Genomic DNA, 15,824 nt, shown 5'->3' with positions numbered 1-15,824 from the left:
CCCTTGTTAGTTTTCTAGAGAAAGAAAGTGTACTAAGAGAAGTAGATTGTGAAATGGAATGTGTGTCTAACCTCTTTTCTATTGTACTTTATCTCATATTTATAGGTGTACGGTCTTCTTTGTGAGGAGTCTTACTTAGTCAGCCTGCGGGCTGATTCTATCGGGCTAGTGAGGCCCTCTTAGTGCTCTTCAAGTGGTGAGTGAGAACCTCGAGAGTGAGGTTAGGAGCCTGGTGATAGCTTAACAGGAGCTATCCCAAACAACTAGCCCCTCAAGAGGTGGTATGAGGTCACTCATGCCGACTCTTATCCGAATGATACTGCCTCCTTAGGATGGGCTTAGCCAAGAGGGAATAGCTTGGCAGGAGCTATCCCATACAACTAGCCCCTCAAGAGGTGGTATGAGGTTACTAACAACCAAAATATAAGTGCCCCCTCTCCGTGTATCGAGTCTGATTCTTCCCCTAAGCTGTATCACTTACGTGAGCGCTTTGCGCGCACTTCCTTTACTTCTCCTACTTCTTCCCCCAATCCCTTGCAAGTATTTATGCCAAGCGACCCCTTTCTTGCTGGGAGCAGGGCGAGTACTATAGCGACTCCGCCAGTTGCATCTAGGTCAAGTAGTAGTCGTCCTACTGCCGATAGTGCTTTTTGCTCTTTTCGATCCAAAACTCGTCCCGATTTCTTTGATCCCTGTTACGAGTGGGTTCTTACCCATGATGGGATTCCTATGCCTCATCTTATTCGATTGAGAATGCGCGCAATGCGCCATAAACGACTAGCTGATGAGGTTGAGGATAATTGATGAGTGTCATTTATGGAACTCATTTAGCCTCTTTTAGGATGAATTTTGATTGCTTTTATAACTCTTTTATCCCTTTTTCTTTAGTTTTATATGACTTTTTCCCTAGTTTGTGCTTTCTTATTTGTTCTTCCCATTTTCTTGCATTTCTTAGGTTTATTTTTCTTTTTCTCGTTTATTTGTTTGCTTTTCTTTGATTTCAGGAGATAGTGTCTAAGGAGCTCAATTACCTTTTCTCGGGATTTGCAAGGCTCAAGATGGAAGCCGGTCCCTCCCTTTGAAGCTCAAATTCGAAGGAGTGCAAAAATCAAGTCTTCAAGGCCGCGCTCTCAAGCTACGTGGGCATTAAAATCGGTGTTGAACCCATCGTGAAGGCCTTTGGAAACTGCCACCCCCAACATGCATCAAGTGGAGCACACGGAAGCATTAACGGACGCACGAGAAGGAGGTTCCCTGCTCCCAGGCGCGGGCGCTTAGAGCAATGGCGCGGTCGCGCAACCTTTTTTCCCCCTGTTTTGTACCCACTTCTTTGCGGCCGTGCATGAAGAGGAGAGAGCGCACCTATTGGGGTTCTTTTTGGATGTTTAACTAACTGCTCCTTTGTTAGTTTTACTATATATAAAATTTCTTCAATTTTAGAAAAAGATTAATTAGATTAGAATTCATAATAGATTGGATTTTTAGAAAGAAAAGCTCAAATTGGGGAAACTTTTGTTCTTAGATTCTAGAGAGAGAAACTTGGTGATTTTGATGAATGCTGCTTTGAATCTTCTTCCTCTTCGATTTTAATCAAAGTTTTGTAAGAATTCTTTACTCTTTAATGCAATTTTAGTATTTGATTCTTGATATTTGATTAAATTACTTGTTTACTTGATTTGATTTTTGATAGCTGGAGTATATTTTGAATACAATGTCGATGATGAAATTGGAGATTAGTTTAGTTTTGCTATTCAATTTTGCAATGTGTAGTGAGTAGATTGCTCGTTAGGGATATGGTGAACCATGTATGAGTGATAATTCATTGCTAATTGAGGGATTTTGATTTATTAACATTGTGATTAAATTGGTTGGTGAAATTTGTGCATATGTTTGATGTCTTGAGGAGTGATCAACCTTAACTATCAAGCTAGATTGCATAATAGTTTTCACTGATACGATAAATTGATTTGGAAGCTATTATTATCGATTGATCTTGTTTTGCGATTTTTCTTTGAAGTCATTTGTAGAGACATCTAGCTTGACCCAAGGAAATATCTCTTTAAGTGATTTTGATTGCATTTGCTACCTTCCCTCACATTGTTCGATTGGTTGAATTCTTGCCTAATTAGTATGATTATTGTGAGTGCATGTGGATCCTAATTCCCTAGCATCCTTAATATTGTTCTTGTATTTATTTAGTAGAGTTGTTTAGTTTGTTTAGACCAACCTTTACCTAGACTTCGGGATAGCTTAACTTGTGACTTTAGCTTATACTTCATTCCCTTGGGTTCGACCCAGACTTACCCCTATATTTAGGGTTGGGTTTGGTTATAAATTTTGTTTGATCGGGGGATACTTAGAATTCAACGACCTACGTTTTTCTCCCGTAAAAAATGGCGCCGTTGCCGGGGAATGGCATGGTTATTTGCTATTGTTGATTGAGTCTATTCCACTTTATTTGAAAACATACAAAAAGATTTTCTTTCTTTTAGGCTACATTTGTAGCCGTGCTACTAACCTTTTCTTTGAGATTGTATGCGTAGATCTTGTGTTCGTTCTTTATTGCCTTTTGATCCATAAATTTAAAGGACAATTACAAAGTTTAGAGTTGCTAGACATTCTCCAAGGCAAGAAGAAGAGCAAGTCATCATGGGAGATAACCAAAGAGTGGCATTAAAGGAGTTGGCAGTTCCGGGAGCCTATAATTATGAGAGTGGGATTGCTCTACCTACGACACAGGGAAACGACTTTGAGATTAGACCGGCCATGATTACCTTGATAGAAAGGCGTCAATTTAGTGGTGCAAAGCATGAGAGTCCCCTCAACCATCTTAAGGAATTCGAGAAGTATTGCAACACTATTAAAGTGAGTGGGGTTTCTCAAGAGTTTATTCGCCTTAAGCTTTTCCCTTTTTCTCTCATTGGACGAGCATTGGAGTGGTTGGACAAAGAGGTGAAACCAAACTCCTTGAGAACATGGGATGAAATGAAAAAAGAGTTTTTATCTCGGTTTTACCCAGAAAAGAAGATGGCCGAAGTAAGAGCTCTCATTCAAAGCTTAAAGTAAAAGCCCAATAAAAGCCTTTATGAGGCATGGGAGAGGGAGAAGGAATACAAAGGAGAGTTCCCACATCATGGGATTCCCACCTATCAAATCATCTAAATCTTTTATGGAGGTCTAAGACCTCGAGTAAAATCTCGCTTTGATGCGGGAGCCGGAGGACTAATAATGAACAAGTCGGAGGAGGAAGTGGTGTACGTCATTTAAGATGTAGTGAGACATTATATGGATTGGCAAGATGATGAGCGTGGAAAAACAAGCAAAAGTGGTACTTTGGTGTACTCGGTTGATCATATCAATGCCATCAACAACTTGTCCTCACAAATCTCGAAATTAAGGAAGGAAATGACCTCCATCAAAGCCAAACTTAAGAGTGCTTCATCTCAAGCACCGATTCTTCCCTCCTAAAATAAGGGGAGAGGTACATTTCCTAACTCAAATCCCCTTCCCTCTTTTAGCAACATGTCTAGTGGCTGTATGTTTTGTGATTTGTGTGATTCATATGATCATGATGCTTCAAATTGTCCTAATGCTTCTTTTGATGGATGTAATGACTATCTTTGTACTGAGAATGAACATGTGAATTATGTGTCTAATAACAATGTTGGACCTAGATTTTATAATCAAAGAAATAATGGGAATAAGAACTATAATAATGGGAATTTTGATAATTATAACCAAAATAGGGGTTATAGAAACCAAGGAAACCAAGGTTTCCGAGGCAACTATAACCATCAAGGTTATGGTGGTCAAACCAAGGCCTAGGATATGGATACCATAATCAAAATTATGGTAATCATAACAAAAATGGCTAAAGTCAAGGTCAGGGCAATTAGAGTAACCAAAATTGGGGCAATTTTCAAAACAACAATCAAAGGGGTCCCCCACCCGATTTCACTCCAGGGCTCAAGGTCAAAATGATAGCTGTTATGCCCAATCATCTTCTTCTAGAGGTAGTTTGGAGAATGTCATTGAAAATCAAATCAAGGTGTTGAATTCTTACATGTAATCTAGTGATAAGAAGTTTAATGACATGATGGCTCAAAGTAAGATGTTGGAGAATCAAATTTCTCAATTGGCGAATGTTTTGAAAAAACATGCTAGCCCTTCTTCTCTACCATATCAAGGTTTAGACCCTAGGAGACCAATTAATGCCATAGTGACAAGGAGTGGTAGGATTCTTGAGAATGTAGAGCCTAAGAAAAGGAGAGTCCTAAGGAAGTTTTGGTTGAGGATGAGGAAGGAAAAAGCTCTTTGAGTAAGGACTGATTAACCTTAACTATCAAGCTATATTGCACAATAGTTTTCATTGATACGAAAAATTGATTTGGAAGCTATTATTCGATTAATCTTGTTTTGCGATTTTCCTTTAAAGTCATTTGTAAAGACATCTAGCTTGACCTTAGGAAATAGCTCTTTAAGTGATTTTGATTGCATTTTCTATCTTCCCTAACATTGTTTGATTGGTTGAATTCTTGCCTAATTAGTATGATTATTGTGAGTGCATGTGGATTCTAATTCCCTAGCATCCTTAATATCGTTCTTGTATTCATTTAGTAGAGTTGTTTAGTTTGTTTAGACCAACCATTACCTAGACTTCGGGATAGCTTAACTTGAGACTTTAGCTTATACCAAAGTGAAAGTAAGAGAAGTTATTAAACCCAAGCTCCCATATCCCCAAAACTTCAATAAGCACAAACTAGATGAATAATTTGGCAAATTTATAGAGATACTTAAGCAACTTCATCTTACCCTTTCATTTACCGATGTCATTGACCAAATGTGGAATTATGCAAAATTCCTTAAGGACATCTTGAGTGGAAAAAGAACTTGTGATGTAGCGGAAACAATTAGCTTGATTGAAAATTATAATGCAATCATTATGAACAAGATGCTGCCCAACTTGAAGGACCCTGGAAACTTTTATATCCCTTATGCTATCTATAAGATGCACATTGATAATACCTTGTGTGACTTAAGAGCTAGTGTTAGCCTTATGAAATATTCGGTTTATCATAGACTTGAGTTAGGGGAACTTTTGCTTATCAATATTACCTTACAACTAGCCGATAGATTAATTAAGATTCTAAAAGGTAAGGTAGAAGATGTTCCTTTGAGGGTAGGAAAGTTTGTAATTCCGGTTGATTTTGTTGTTCTTGAAATGGATGAGGATGCCAGTATTCCTATCATACTTGGTAGACCTTTCCTTGCTACCTCGAGTGCCATGATTGATGTTAAAAGTGCTAAGATTTCTCTCAAAGTTGGAGAAGAAGTCATTAAATTTGATTTGAATGAAAGCATGAAATATCCTTCTTCTTCACTTGAAAATTGTATGAGAGTTGAAATCTTGGATAATATTGTGAATTCTATGCATGAGCACTTGCTCACTTCTAATGATCCACTTGAGTGTGTTTTGTTGAATAAGGAAAAGATAGGTGAGCATGGCAAGGGAATGGCTTTCTTTGAAAGAGTCATTGATGAGAGCATGGAAGAGAGTGATGATTACATTTTCATGGGAATCTCAAGTCAAGATGCATTACAAGTGGCCTCAACTAAGGAAGGTAAAGGTGTTCCAATTGTAGAACTCATACCTCTACCATCACACCTTAGGTATGAATTCTTGGGCCCCAATTCTACTTATCCTGTTATTGTTAGCTCCTCCTTAAGTGAGAGTCAAGCTCAAGAGTTATGTGATGTTTTGAAAACGCAGCAAGGTTCTTTGGGTTATACAATTGATGACCTCCAAGGTATATGCTCGGCTTTATGTTCACACCATATCATTCTTGAGGAGGGCGCCTCACCTAGCATTGAAAGGCAATGAAAGCTACACCCTCAAATGGGGGAGGTAGTTAAGAAGGAAATCACTAAGCTATTGGATCCGGGAATCATATTCCCCATCTCTAGCTCTAGATGGGTTTCTCCGGTCCACGTTGTCCCAAAAAAAGGAGGCATAACCGTTGTAGAGAATGAAAGAGGTGAGCTCATTCCTACAAGGACGGTCACGGGATGGCGAATGTGTATAGACTATCGACGTCTAAACACATCCACTAAAAAGGATCATTTTCCCCTTTCCTTCATTGATCAAATGCTTGAAATACTAACAAGGCACAAGTATTATTGTTTTCTTGATGGATATTCCGGGTTTTTCCAAATTCCTATTCACCCGGATGACCAAGAGAAAACAACTTTTACTTGTCCATATGAAACTTTTTACTATAGGAGAATGTCATTTGGGCTTTGCAACGCCCCGCCACTTTCTAACGATGTATGATGAGCATATTTGGAAATATGTTGGAAGAAGAAATGGAGGTGTTCATGGATGATTTTTCGGTAGGTGGTTTTTTATTTGAAGCTTGCCTTAAGAATCTTGAGAAATGTTTGGATCGATGTGAGAAGGTGAATTTGGTTTTGAATTGGGAGAAATGTCATTTCATGGTTGAGGAAGGCATTGTCCTTGGTCTTAAGATCTCCCATAAAGGAATAGAGGTGGACAAGGCGAAGATTGAAGTGATTTAAAAGCTTCCACCTCCGGTTAATGTGAACGGAGTGAGGTCTTTCTTAAGGCATGCCGGGTTTTATAGAAGATTCATTATGGATTTCTCTCTTATTGCAAAGCCTCTCAATGATCTTCTTCATAAAGATGCCGTATTTGTATTTGATGATAGATTCTTGGAAGCTTTTAACAAGTTGAAAAAGCTTTGATCTCTACTCCCATTGTCCAAGCCCCAAGATGGGATTTTCCTTTTGAATTGATGTGCGATGCTAGTGACACGGCCATTGGGGTAGTGCTAGGTTAAAGGGTGGACAAGAACCTCCATGTCATCTACTACATGTCAAAAACCCTTAATGGAGCTCAAAGGAACTACACAACAATGGAAAAGGAATTTTTGGCAATTGTGCATGCTTTTGAAAAGTTTCGTTGTTACTTATTAGGTTCTAAGACCATTGTCTTTACGGATCATGCGACTCTTAAATACCTTTTTGACAAAAAGGAATTCAAGCCTAGGTTGATCTGTTGGGTGCTCGAACTTCAAACTTTTGATATAGAGATTAGAGATAAGAAAGGAGTAGAAAATGTGGTGGCGAACCATCTTTCCCGCCTTGAAGATTCCCAAATCCATGATGATGGTTCTCCAATTGAGGATAAGATGCTTGATGACTCCTTGTATGCCATTAATGTTAAGGAGCTCCCATGGTTTGCCGATTTGGTCAATTTCCTTGCATGTTGGGAGTTTCCACCTTTGTTTTCTAAGAATCAAAGAAAGAAGCTCAAGAGAGAGGCTAGGCACTATTTGTGGGATGATCCCATCTTGTACAAACGAGGAGTCGATTGCTTGCTAAGGCGTTGTGTTCCAAATGAGGAGGTGCCAAATGTTTTAAAGATGTGTCACTTGGATCCTAGTGGTGGTCATATGGGTGTTTCTAAAACCGCTACTAAGATTCTTCAAAGTGATTTATGGTGGCCTCATCTCTTCAAGGATATATGGGGTTTTGTGAAGTCATGTGATCGATGTCAACAAACCGAGAACATTTCAAAGCTCAATGAGATTCCTCAACAACCTATCCTTGAGTTGGAAGTATTTGATGTGTGGAGAATTGATTTCATGGGACCGTTTCTGGTATGAAATAACCAAGAAAAACCAAGAAAAGGGGGGAAAAATCAAGTAACAACAATTTCAAATCACAAAATAAGATAAACCTATCTAAAAAATCACCAAGATATATGAAATAGGGGTTCTTATTCAAAGCTAACACAAAGTAAAGCTAGGATTAATGTATAACCACAAAGATTAAAAGTAGCAATCACAAAGAAAGCAAATAATCACAAAGATTATGGATAGAGAGAGAAAATCTTATTGATTTCAAAATTAAGCAAAGTTCCTCTCCAAAGAAAGTTTAGCCCTATTTAAAGGCTTTACAAATAACCCTAAAGTTCTTAAATTACACCCCTTAGATTACAAATGAAAGGCCAAGATTAAAAGATAGTAAAAAGAAGCACAAAAGAAAGGAAGTCGTTTGCTCGAAACAAGGCATTGGGAGCGGCCGCTCTAAAGGTTAGGAGCAGGCGCTCCTCATTTCTAGAATTTCAAAAGCCACCCATAGGAGCGAGCGCTCCTTTGTGAGGAGAGGGCACTCCTCCTGGGGGAGCGGGCGCTCTTTATAAGGGGAGCGGTCGCTCCTTGCGACTGACTGGATAGCTCATCTTCAAAAGTTCATAGCTTCTTCGTTTCTTGCTCAAATTTGGCATGTGACCTGTCGTTGGAAACCTCTTGAACTCTACGTCCACCTCCAACTTGAATCATCTAAAAATTTCTTGTAACTAAGGATATATGGTTGAATGAAGTAGATACATCATACATTGATAAATATCTTTCTTGACTAACACACGGAATCCTTGGGGCTTTATTCTAAGAAAACAAAACTTACTCAAGTTTGATGATAGTTAACCCCGAGAGGTGACCACCAGGGAGTTTAGCTCGACTACGTGTCACAACACGTGGCACGTCTTCAACTTCCTCCACTAAGTTCCATGCACCTGCGTCAAACCCCTCCTCTTCAAAAGGAATTGCCCTCAATTCCGGATCATTATCACCAACATATTCTTCAAAAAGAAAAGGAGCAAGATCACCAACATTACAGGTAGCATGAACTCTAAAGTCTCCCGTAAGTTTGAGCTTGTAAGCAATTATATCCAACCCTCTCCACAATTTTTAATGGGCCTTCGGATCTTGGCATGAGTTTGTTCTTTCTATTAGCCGGAAATCTTTCCTTCTGAAGATGGAGCCACACAAGATCTCCTACATTGAATTCCCTTGGCTTCTGGAATTTGTTTGCTTTTGCCTTATTACTCTCATTTGCTTTCTCAATCCTCTTCTTGACATCTTTATGAAGCTTTTTCATCGTTTTAACTCTATCTTTTGCCTCAAAACTCAACTCCTTTTGAGGAATACTACTAGGCAACAAGTTAAGTGGTAAGCGGGGATTGAAACCATACACTCTTCAAATGGTGTTTTCTCGGTAGCTATGCAATGAGAGCGGTTGTAAGAAAATTCAACTTGAGGAAGTTTAAGATCCCAATCTTTCATGTGTTTGCTAATGATAGCTCGGAGAACGGTGGACATGGTACGATTAGTCACCTCCGTTTGCCCATCGGTTTGAGGGTGACTAGAAGTACTAAATAAGAGCTTGGTTCCTACTAACTTCCACAAGGTCTTCCAAAAGTAGCTCAAGAACTTAGGATCTCGATCCGTCACAATGCTTTTTGGAATGCCATGAAGCTTCACCACTTCTCTAAAGAATAAGGTAGCCACATGAGAAGCGTCATCGGTCTTGTGACAAGGAATGAAATGAGCCATCTTTCTAAAACGATCAACCAGAACAAACACGGAATCATTTTTCCTTGAAGTGCGAGGGAGAGCAACCACAAAATCCATACTAAGGTCATCCCATGGGTGACTAGGAACCGGAAGAGGAGAGTAAAGTCCTTCATGGAATTGACTCTTAGACTTACGACAAGCCCCACAATGAGCTATTACGTCTTGAACATCACCAAACATTTTAGGCCAATAAAAATGTTCTCGAAGGATGTCATATGTTTTTGCAACCCCAAAGTGTCCGGCTAGGCCTCCATGATGAGCTTCTTTAACAAGTAACTTTCGATGAGAACATTTCGGAACACAAAGCTTGTTTCCCTTGAAAAGGAAACCTTCTTGCATCATGAAAGAGCCATTGACCCCCTCCTCACACTTTTTCATAAACTCACCAAAATCCTCATCATCACTATACAACTCTTTGAGCAACTTAAACCCCAAAAACTTCGCATCAAGAATAGTGATCATACAATTCCTCCTAGAAAGAGCATCGACCACAACATTGCTCTTCCCTTCTTAGTACTTAGAAGATAAAGTGAAATATTGGAGAAATTCAACCCATTTGACATGTCTTGCATTGAGTTTATGAGAACTATTGATGTACTTGAGAGATTTATGATTGGAATGTAGTACAAATGGTCTAGGCCTCAAGTAATGTGACCAATGATCAAGAGCCCTCACAATGGCATAAAACTCTTTGTCATAGGTATTATATCTCATTCTTGCCCCACCAAGCTTCTCACTAAAATAAGCAACCGGCCTCCCTCCTTGAACAAGTACCGCCCCAAGTCCAACCCCACTAGCATCACATTCAACCTCAAAGGGTTGATCAAAATTTGGAAGATCTAAGATTGGAGCCTCACAAAGCTTCTTCTTGAGAGTCTCAAAAGCCCTTTGAGCCAATGGTGTCCACTCAAAAGTACCTTTCTTTATGCATTCGGTTATCGGAGCCAAAATAGTGCTAAAATTTTTCACAAATCTTCGATAGAAAGAAACTAGACCATGGAAGCTCCTAACTTGGGTGAGAGTGGTAGGAGTGGTCCAAGATTGAATGGCTTCCACCTTACTAGGGTCCATTGAGATCCCTACATTTGAAATAACATAGCCAAGAAAAACAATACTATCCACCATAAAAGTACATTTTTCTAACATGGCAAAAAGCCTCCTACTTCTCAATGTTTCAAATACTTGCTTCAAATGTTCAACAAGATCAAGTTCACATTTGCTATAAACAAGTATCGTCAAAATAAACAACAACAAATCTACCAATGAAGGGCCGAAGTACCTCATTCATGAGTCTCATGAAAAAGCTAGGAGCATTTGAGAGCCCAAATGGCATACAAGCCACTCATACAAGCATTGCTTTGTCTTAAAAGCGGTTTTCCATTCATCTCCTTCACGCAAGCGAATTTGGTGGTACCCCATCCTCAAGTCAATCTTTGAAAACACCTTGGAACCATGCAATTCATCAAGCATATCATTAAGTCGGGGTATAGGAAATCGATACTTGATGGTAATATTATTGATGGCCCTACTATCCACACACATCCTCCATGTACCATCTTTTTTTGGAATTAAAAAAGCCGGAACCGAACAAGGGCTAAGGGATTCCCTCACAAATCCTCTTTCCATTAACTCACCAACTTGTCTTTGAAGTTCTCTTGCTTCATCAGGAGTACATCTATAAGTCGGTATATTAGGGAGTTGTGATCCGGGAATAAGATCAATTTGATGCTCAATTCCCCTAATAGGTGGCAAACCGGGTGGGAGGTCATCGGGGAAAACATCATGGTACTCAACCAACACTTCCTTGACAAGGGGGTGGATTGGGTTCTCTCGCTCACTCTCTTGTGTTTCCCTAAGAAGACAAATGAAGACAATTTTTCCTTGATTTATCTCCTTTCCCACCTTATTTTCCCCAATGAGAAGGTTCTCATTGATTGTGTTTCCCGTACCCGAGGGTTCTTTATGTTTAATTGTGGGGGACAAAGGGTTGAATAAAATCTTTTTCTTATCCATCATGAATGAATAAGTGTTTTTTCTTCCATCATGCAATACATTTCTATCAAATTGCAAAGGCCTTCCAAGTAAAACATGATAAGTATCCATAGGCAACACATCATAAAGCACCTCATCTTTATATAATTTGCGAATTGAAAAAGAAAGAAGAGTTTGTTTTGTTACCTTCACCTCATTGTGATTATTAATCCATTGAAACTTATAGAGAGTAGGATGATCGGTAGTGTCAAGATTGAGCTTGCTCACTAATGCTGTTAAAGTTACATTAGTGCAAGAGCCACTATTAATGATAAGGTTGCAAACTCGATCTTTGATTGTGCAACGAATTTGGAAAATGTTCTCCCTTTGCTCTTCCGCCAAAGGAGTGGAAATGGAGTGAAGTGCCCTTCTAAAAACAAGGATTTGATCCTCATCGGATTCTACCAAAACCTCATCCTACTCATCATATATAGGGTCCCCAAAATCCTTCTTCTCATCTTCGTAGTCATCATCATCCATTTCACGAATCATCATAGCTCTACTATTGGGACACTCATTAGTAAAATTTCCATAGCCTCTACACATGTAGCAAGCCTTCCTATTGCTAATCTTGTTATGTTCATCTTTGCTAGAAGATTGCATAAGAGCCTTGCCTTTGTCATCTTTGGCAATGGGCTTGCTTGTCTCACCCTTTGGAGTAAAAGGATTCTTGAAGGTAGGTTTAGAATACCCACTAGCACTACTTATCTTGTCATACTTCTCAAACTTCAAAGCCTTTTGCACAACTTGATCAAAACTTCCATGGGCATTTACATCAACCTTTTGCCCAAGCTTTCTCTCAAGGCCGCCAATGTACCTAGCAATCTTATGCTCCGATGCTTCTTCAATTCCACTCATAATAGAGAGTTTTTCAAACTCCCTAGTATACTTTTCTACCGACATAGCCCCTTGCTTAAGAGAATTCAATTTAAGATAGGCATCTTGCAAATAATCTCTAGGCACAAAAGCCCTATTCATATGTTTCTTCAATTTCTCCCAAGAAGTGACTTTTGATTTTCCATCTTTCCTCCTACGATTCTTTAAGTTCTCATACCACAAAGAAGCATGCTTTTTAAGTTCAAGGATGGACAATTTGCAACGTTTTTCATCATTGTAACCCTTATATTCAAACATATTCTCCATACTTCTAACCCAATCAAGAAATACAAAAGGATCAAGATTACCTTCAAACTCCGGAAATTCCAAATAGATGTCTCTGTCACAGTTGTCCTCATGGTGTCGTTGGTGGTGTTCCCTTCTCCGGTGATGAGAGTGAGAACCATCTTCTCCACTTCGACTTCTCCTTCTTCTTCTAGGACTTCTTCTATTCTTCAAGACCTCAAGAAGTCTATCAAACTTCCTTTCTAAAGCATCCAATATAGAGTGCTCATTGTAACTTTTATTATCTTCATAATAGTACCTATCATCCATGTTTCTAGATAGAAAGCTTGTATCTTTGAGAGAAAATTTCAAATTTTGTGGGAAAAAGATGAGATCTTTTGAGAGGGGGAGAGAGAAATTCAAAATGTAGGATCTTTCTAGGCTAATAACCTGGCTCAGATACCAAATTGGTATGAAATAACCAAGAAAAACCAAGAAAAAGGGGGAAAAATAAAGTAACAACAATTTCAAATCAACAAAATAAGATAAACCTATCTCAACAATCACTAAGATATATGAAATAGGGGTTCTTAATCAAAGCTAACACCAAGTAAAGCTAGGATTAACGTGTAACCACAAAGATTACAAGTAGCAAACACAAAGAAAGCAAATAATCACAAAGATTATGGGTAGAGAGACAAAATCTCATTGATTTCAATATTAAGCAAAGTTGCTCCCCAAAGAAAGTTTACCCCTATTTAAAGGCTTTATAAATAACCCTAAAGTTCTTAAATTACACCCCTTGGATTACAAATGAAAGGCCAAGATTAAAAGATAGTAAAAAGAAGCACAAAAGAAAGGAAGTCGTTCAATCGAAACAGGGCATCGGGATCGGCCGCTCTAAAGGGTAGGAGCGGGCGCTCCTCACTTCTGGAATTTCAAAAGATACCCATAGGAGCGTGCGCTCCTTTTTGAGGAGCGGGTGCTCCTCTTGGGGGAGAGGGCATTCCTTATAAGGGGAGCGACTGCTCCTCACGACTGCCTGGATAGCTCAACTTCAAACTTTCATAAATTCTTTGCTTCTTGATCAATTTTGGCATGTGACCTGTCGTTGGAAAGCTCTTGAACTCTATTTTAATCTCTAACTTGAATCACCTAAAAATTCCTTGTAACAAAGGAGATATGGCTGAATGAAGTAGATGCATCATACATTGATAAATATCTTTCTTGGCTAACACATGGAATCCTTAGAGCTTTATTCTAAGAAAATAAAACTTACTCAAGTTTGATGATAGTCAACCTTGAGAGGTAACCGCCAAGGAGTTTAGCTCAACTACGTGTCACAACATGTGGCACGTCTTCAACTTCCTCCACCAAGTTCCATGCACCCGCGTCAGTTTTCTTCTTCTTTTGGGAACCAATACAATCTTGTAGCCGTGGACTATGTTTTGAAATGGGTTAAGGCCATTGCCTCCCCAACAAATGACCACAAGTGGTGATGAAATTGCTCAAAAAGATCATTTTCCTAAGATTTGGTGTTTCTAAGGCGGTGATTAGTGACAATGGCTCACATTTTGTGCACAATGCCTTTCGAAAGATGTTGAAAAAGGATGAGGTTCATCAACGTTTTGGCCTTCCTTATTATCCTCAAACTAGTGGATAAGTTGAGGTGTCCAATCGTCAAATTTAGTTAATTCTTGAGAAGATGGTTGCTAGAAATAGGAAAGATTGGGCGGACAAGCATAATGATGCCTTGTGGGCATATCGAATGGCTTTTAAGAATCCTATCGGCACAATTCATATCATCTTATCTATGACAAATCATGCCATCTTCCGGTGGAACTTGAGCACCGTGCTCTTTGGGTGATCAAGAAAATCAATTTTGATTTAGCAAGTGCGGGAGAGAAAAGGTGGTTAGATCTGAATGAGTTAGAGGAGCTTAGGCTTGATACATATGATTGTGCTATGTGTTTTTCCTAATGGAGTTGTGGAAATTTCTATGTTGGATTCATCATCTTCTTTCAAAGTCAATGGTCATCGGCTCAAGAAGTATTTTGATGGTGTTTTTGTTAGCCTTATTCCCAAAATGACTCTTTATGATCCAGCTTGAGAAAGGGTGGAGAACGTCAAGCTAATGACGTTAAACAAGCACTTCTCGGGAAGAACCCGACTTTCTAACCTTCTTTTTATTTTATCTTTCTTCTTGATGTTTATGGACTAACCAATTTTCTTTGTTTGTTGTTATTTTAGGTAGTTTTAATATGATGGAAGTTAGTTTTCCAACAATCTTGGTATCAAATTTTAATAATAAAATGTTTTTGTGCTTATTGGAAGTTTTGAGTAAGAATTGAACTTTGGTGGGGTGCAAGATGGTGGGTTCATGAAATATGGATGTTGAATCCATTGCCAAGGGGTTTAGAAACTACCTATGTTCGTGTTTATCATCATCATAGGTGTTGTGCGCACGAAAATTGCAAGGAGGCATAAGCAACCTCAAGTTGCGCGGCCGCACGCGAGGTCTGCGCGGGCGCGCAGGGGGCTGGCGCTCGTCTGCTGCGTGCCCCCTTAAACGCACCTCCTCTCTTTTCTCTCTCTCTCTCTCTCTTTATTCATTTTGCTTCATTTTTATTGAATACTCAAGCAATTTCCCCATTTTTGTCACTATATTTTATCAAAAGATCATCATTATTTCATTTTTCTTGGTTTATAATCACTTCAAATCCCCAATTTTTTTTTGCTTTTTAATTGATTTTCTCTCTCCAATAGTTGGGAATTTGGGTTGTATTATTGATTTAGGTTTTGGAACTTGTAAGCTTGGGATTGATAGCTAGTAGTTGTGCTTTGTACTCCATTTCATTTGATTTAACTACTCATTCAAGGTATGAATTCTCTATTTCACTTGATCTTTACGATAAATTTCTCACCTTGTATGCTCTTGTTGGATTTGAATGTCTTGGTGTATGCTCTAATGTGTCTCTACTTTTACTATTTCATGTCCCCAATTTTTGTATTAATGATGAATATTGATGCATATATGAACTTGTGTTGCTATGGTTTTGCTTGATTGAACTACAATTTTGTTACCACCATTGTTGGTCTTCATCCTTAAAGTGGTCATAGATGCTTGTAAGAATGTTGTGTCTCACTCTTTATTCTCAAATGGCTTATGAATCCTTGCTTATATTTTGGTTTGAATGTGCTTCCATACTTGATATGTGCCAATTTATTAATTCTCTTTCAATGATTGGTTGTTAA

General features: G+C 38.8%; 1 protein-coding gene across 1 annotated transcript; it reads right to left on the bottom strand.

The window, feature by feature from the left end:
- Positions 1–9,947: 9,947 nt before the first annotated feature.
- On the bottom strand, positions 9,948–12,611 carry LOC145588729 (uncharacterized). The gene is made up of 4 exons (XM_081645339.1): positions 12,249–12,611; positions 11,890–12,203; positions 10,786–11,838; positions 9,948–10,656 (listed from the first exon to the last, which is right to left on the bottom strand). Exons 1-4 carry the CDS (start codon positions 12,609–12,611, stop codon positions 9,948–9,950), a joined length of 2,439 nt encoding a protein of 812 aa, XP_081501465.1.
- Positions 12,612–15,824: the final 3,213 nt, after the last annotated feature.

This window comes from Chenopodium album, chromosome 17 (assembly GCF_948465745.1).
Source record: "Chenopodium album chromosome 17, dcCheAlbu1.1, whole genome shotgun sequence".
NCBI classification, from domain to species: domain Eukaryota; kingdom Viridiplantae; phylum Streptophyta; class Magnoliopsida; order Caryophyllales; family Amaranthaceae; genus Chenopodium; species Chenopodium album.
Note: the sequence above shows the minus strand (reverse complement) of the source record. Positions and strands in the feature narration are given on the sequence as shown.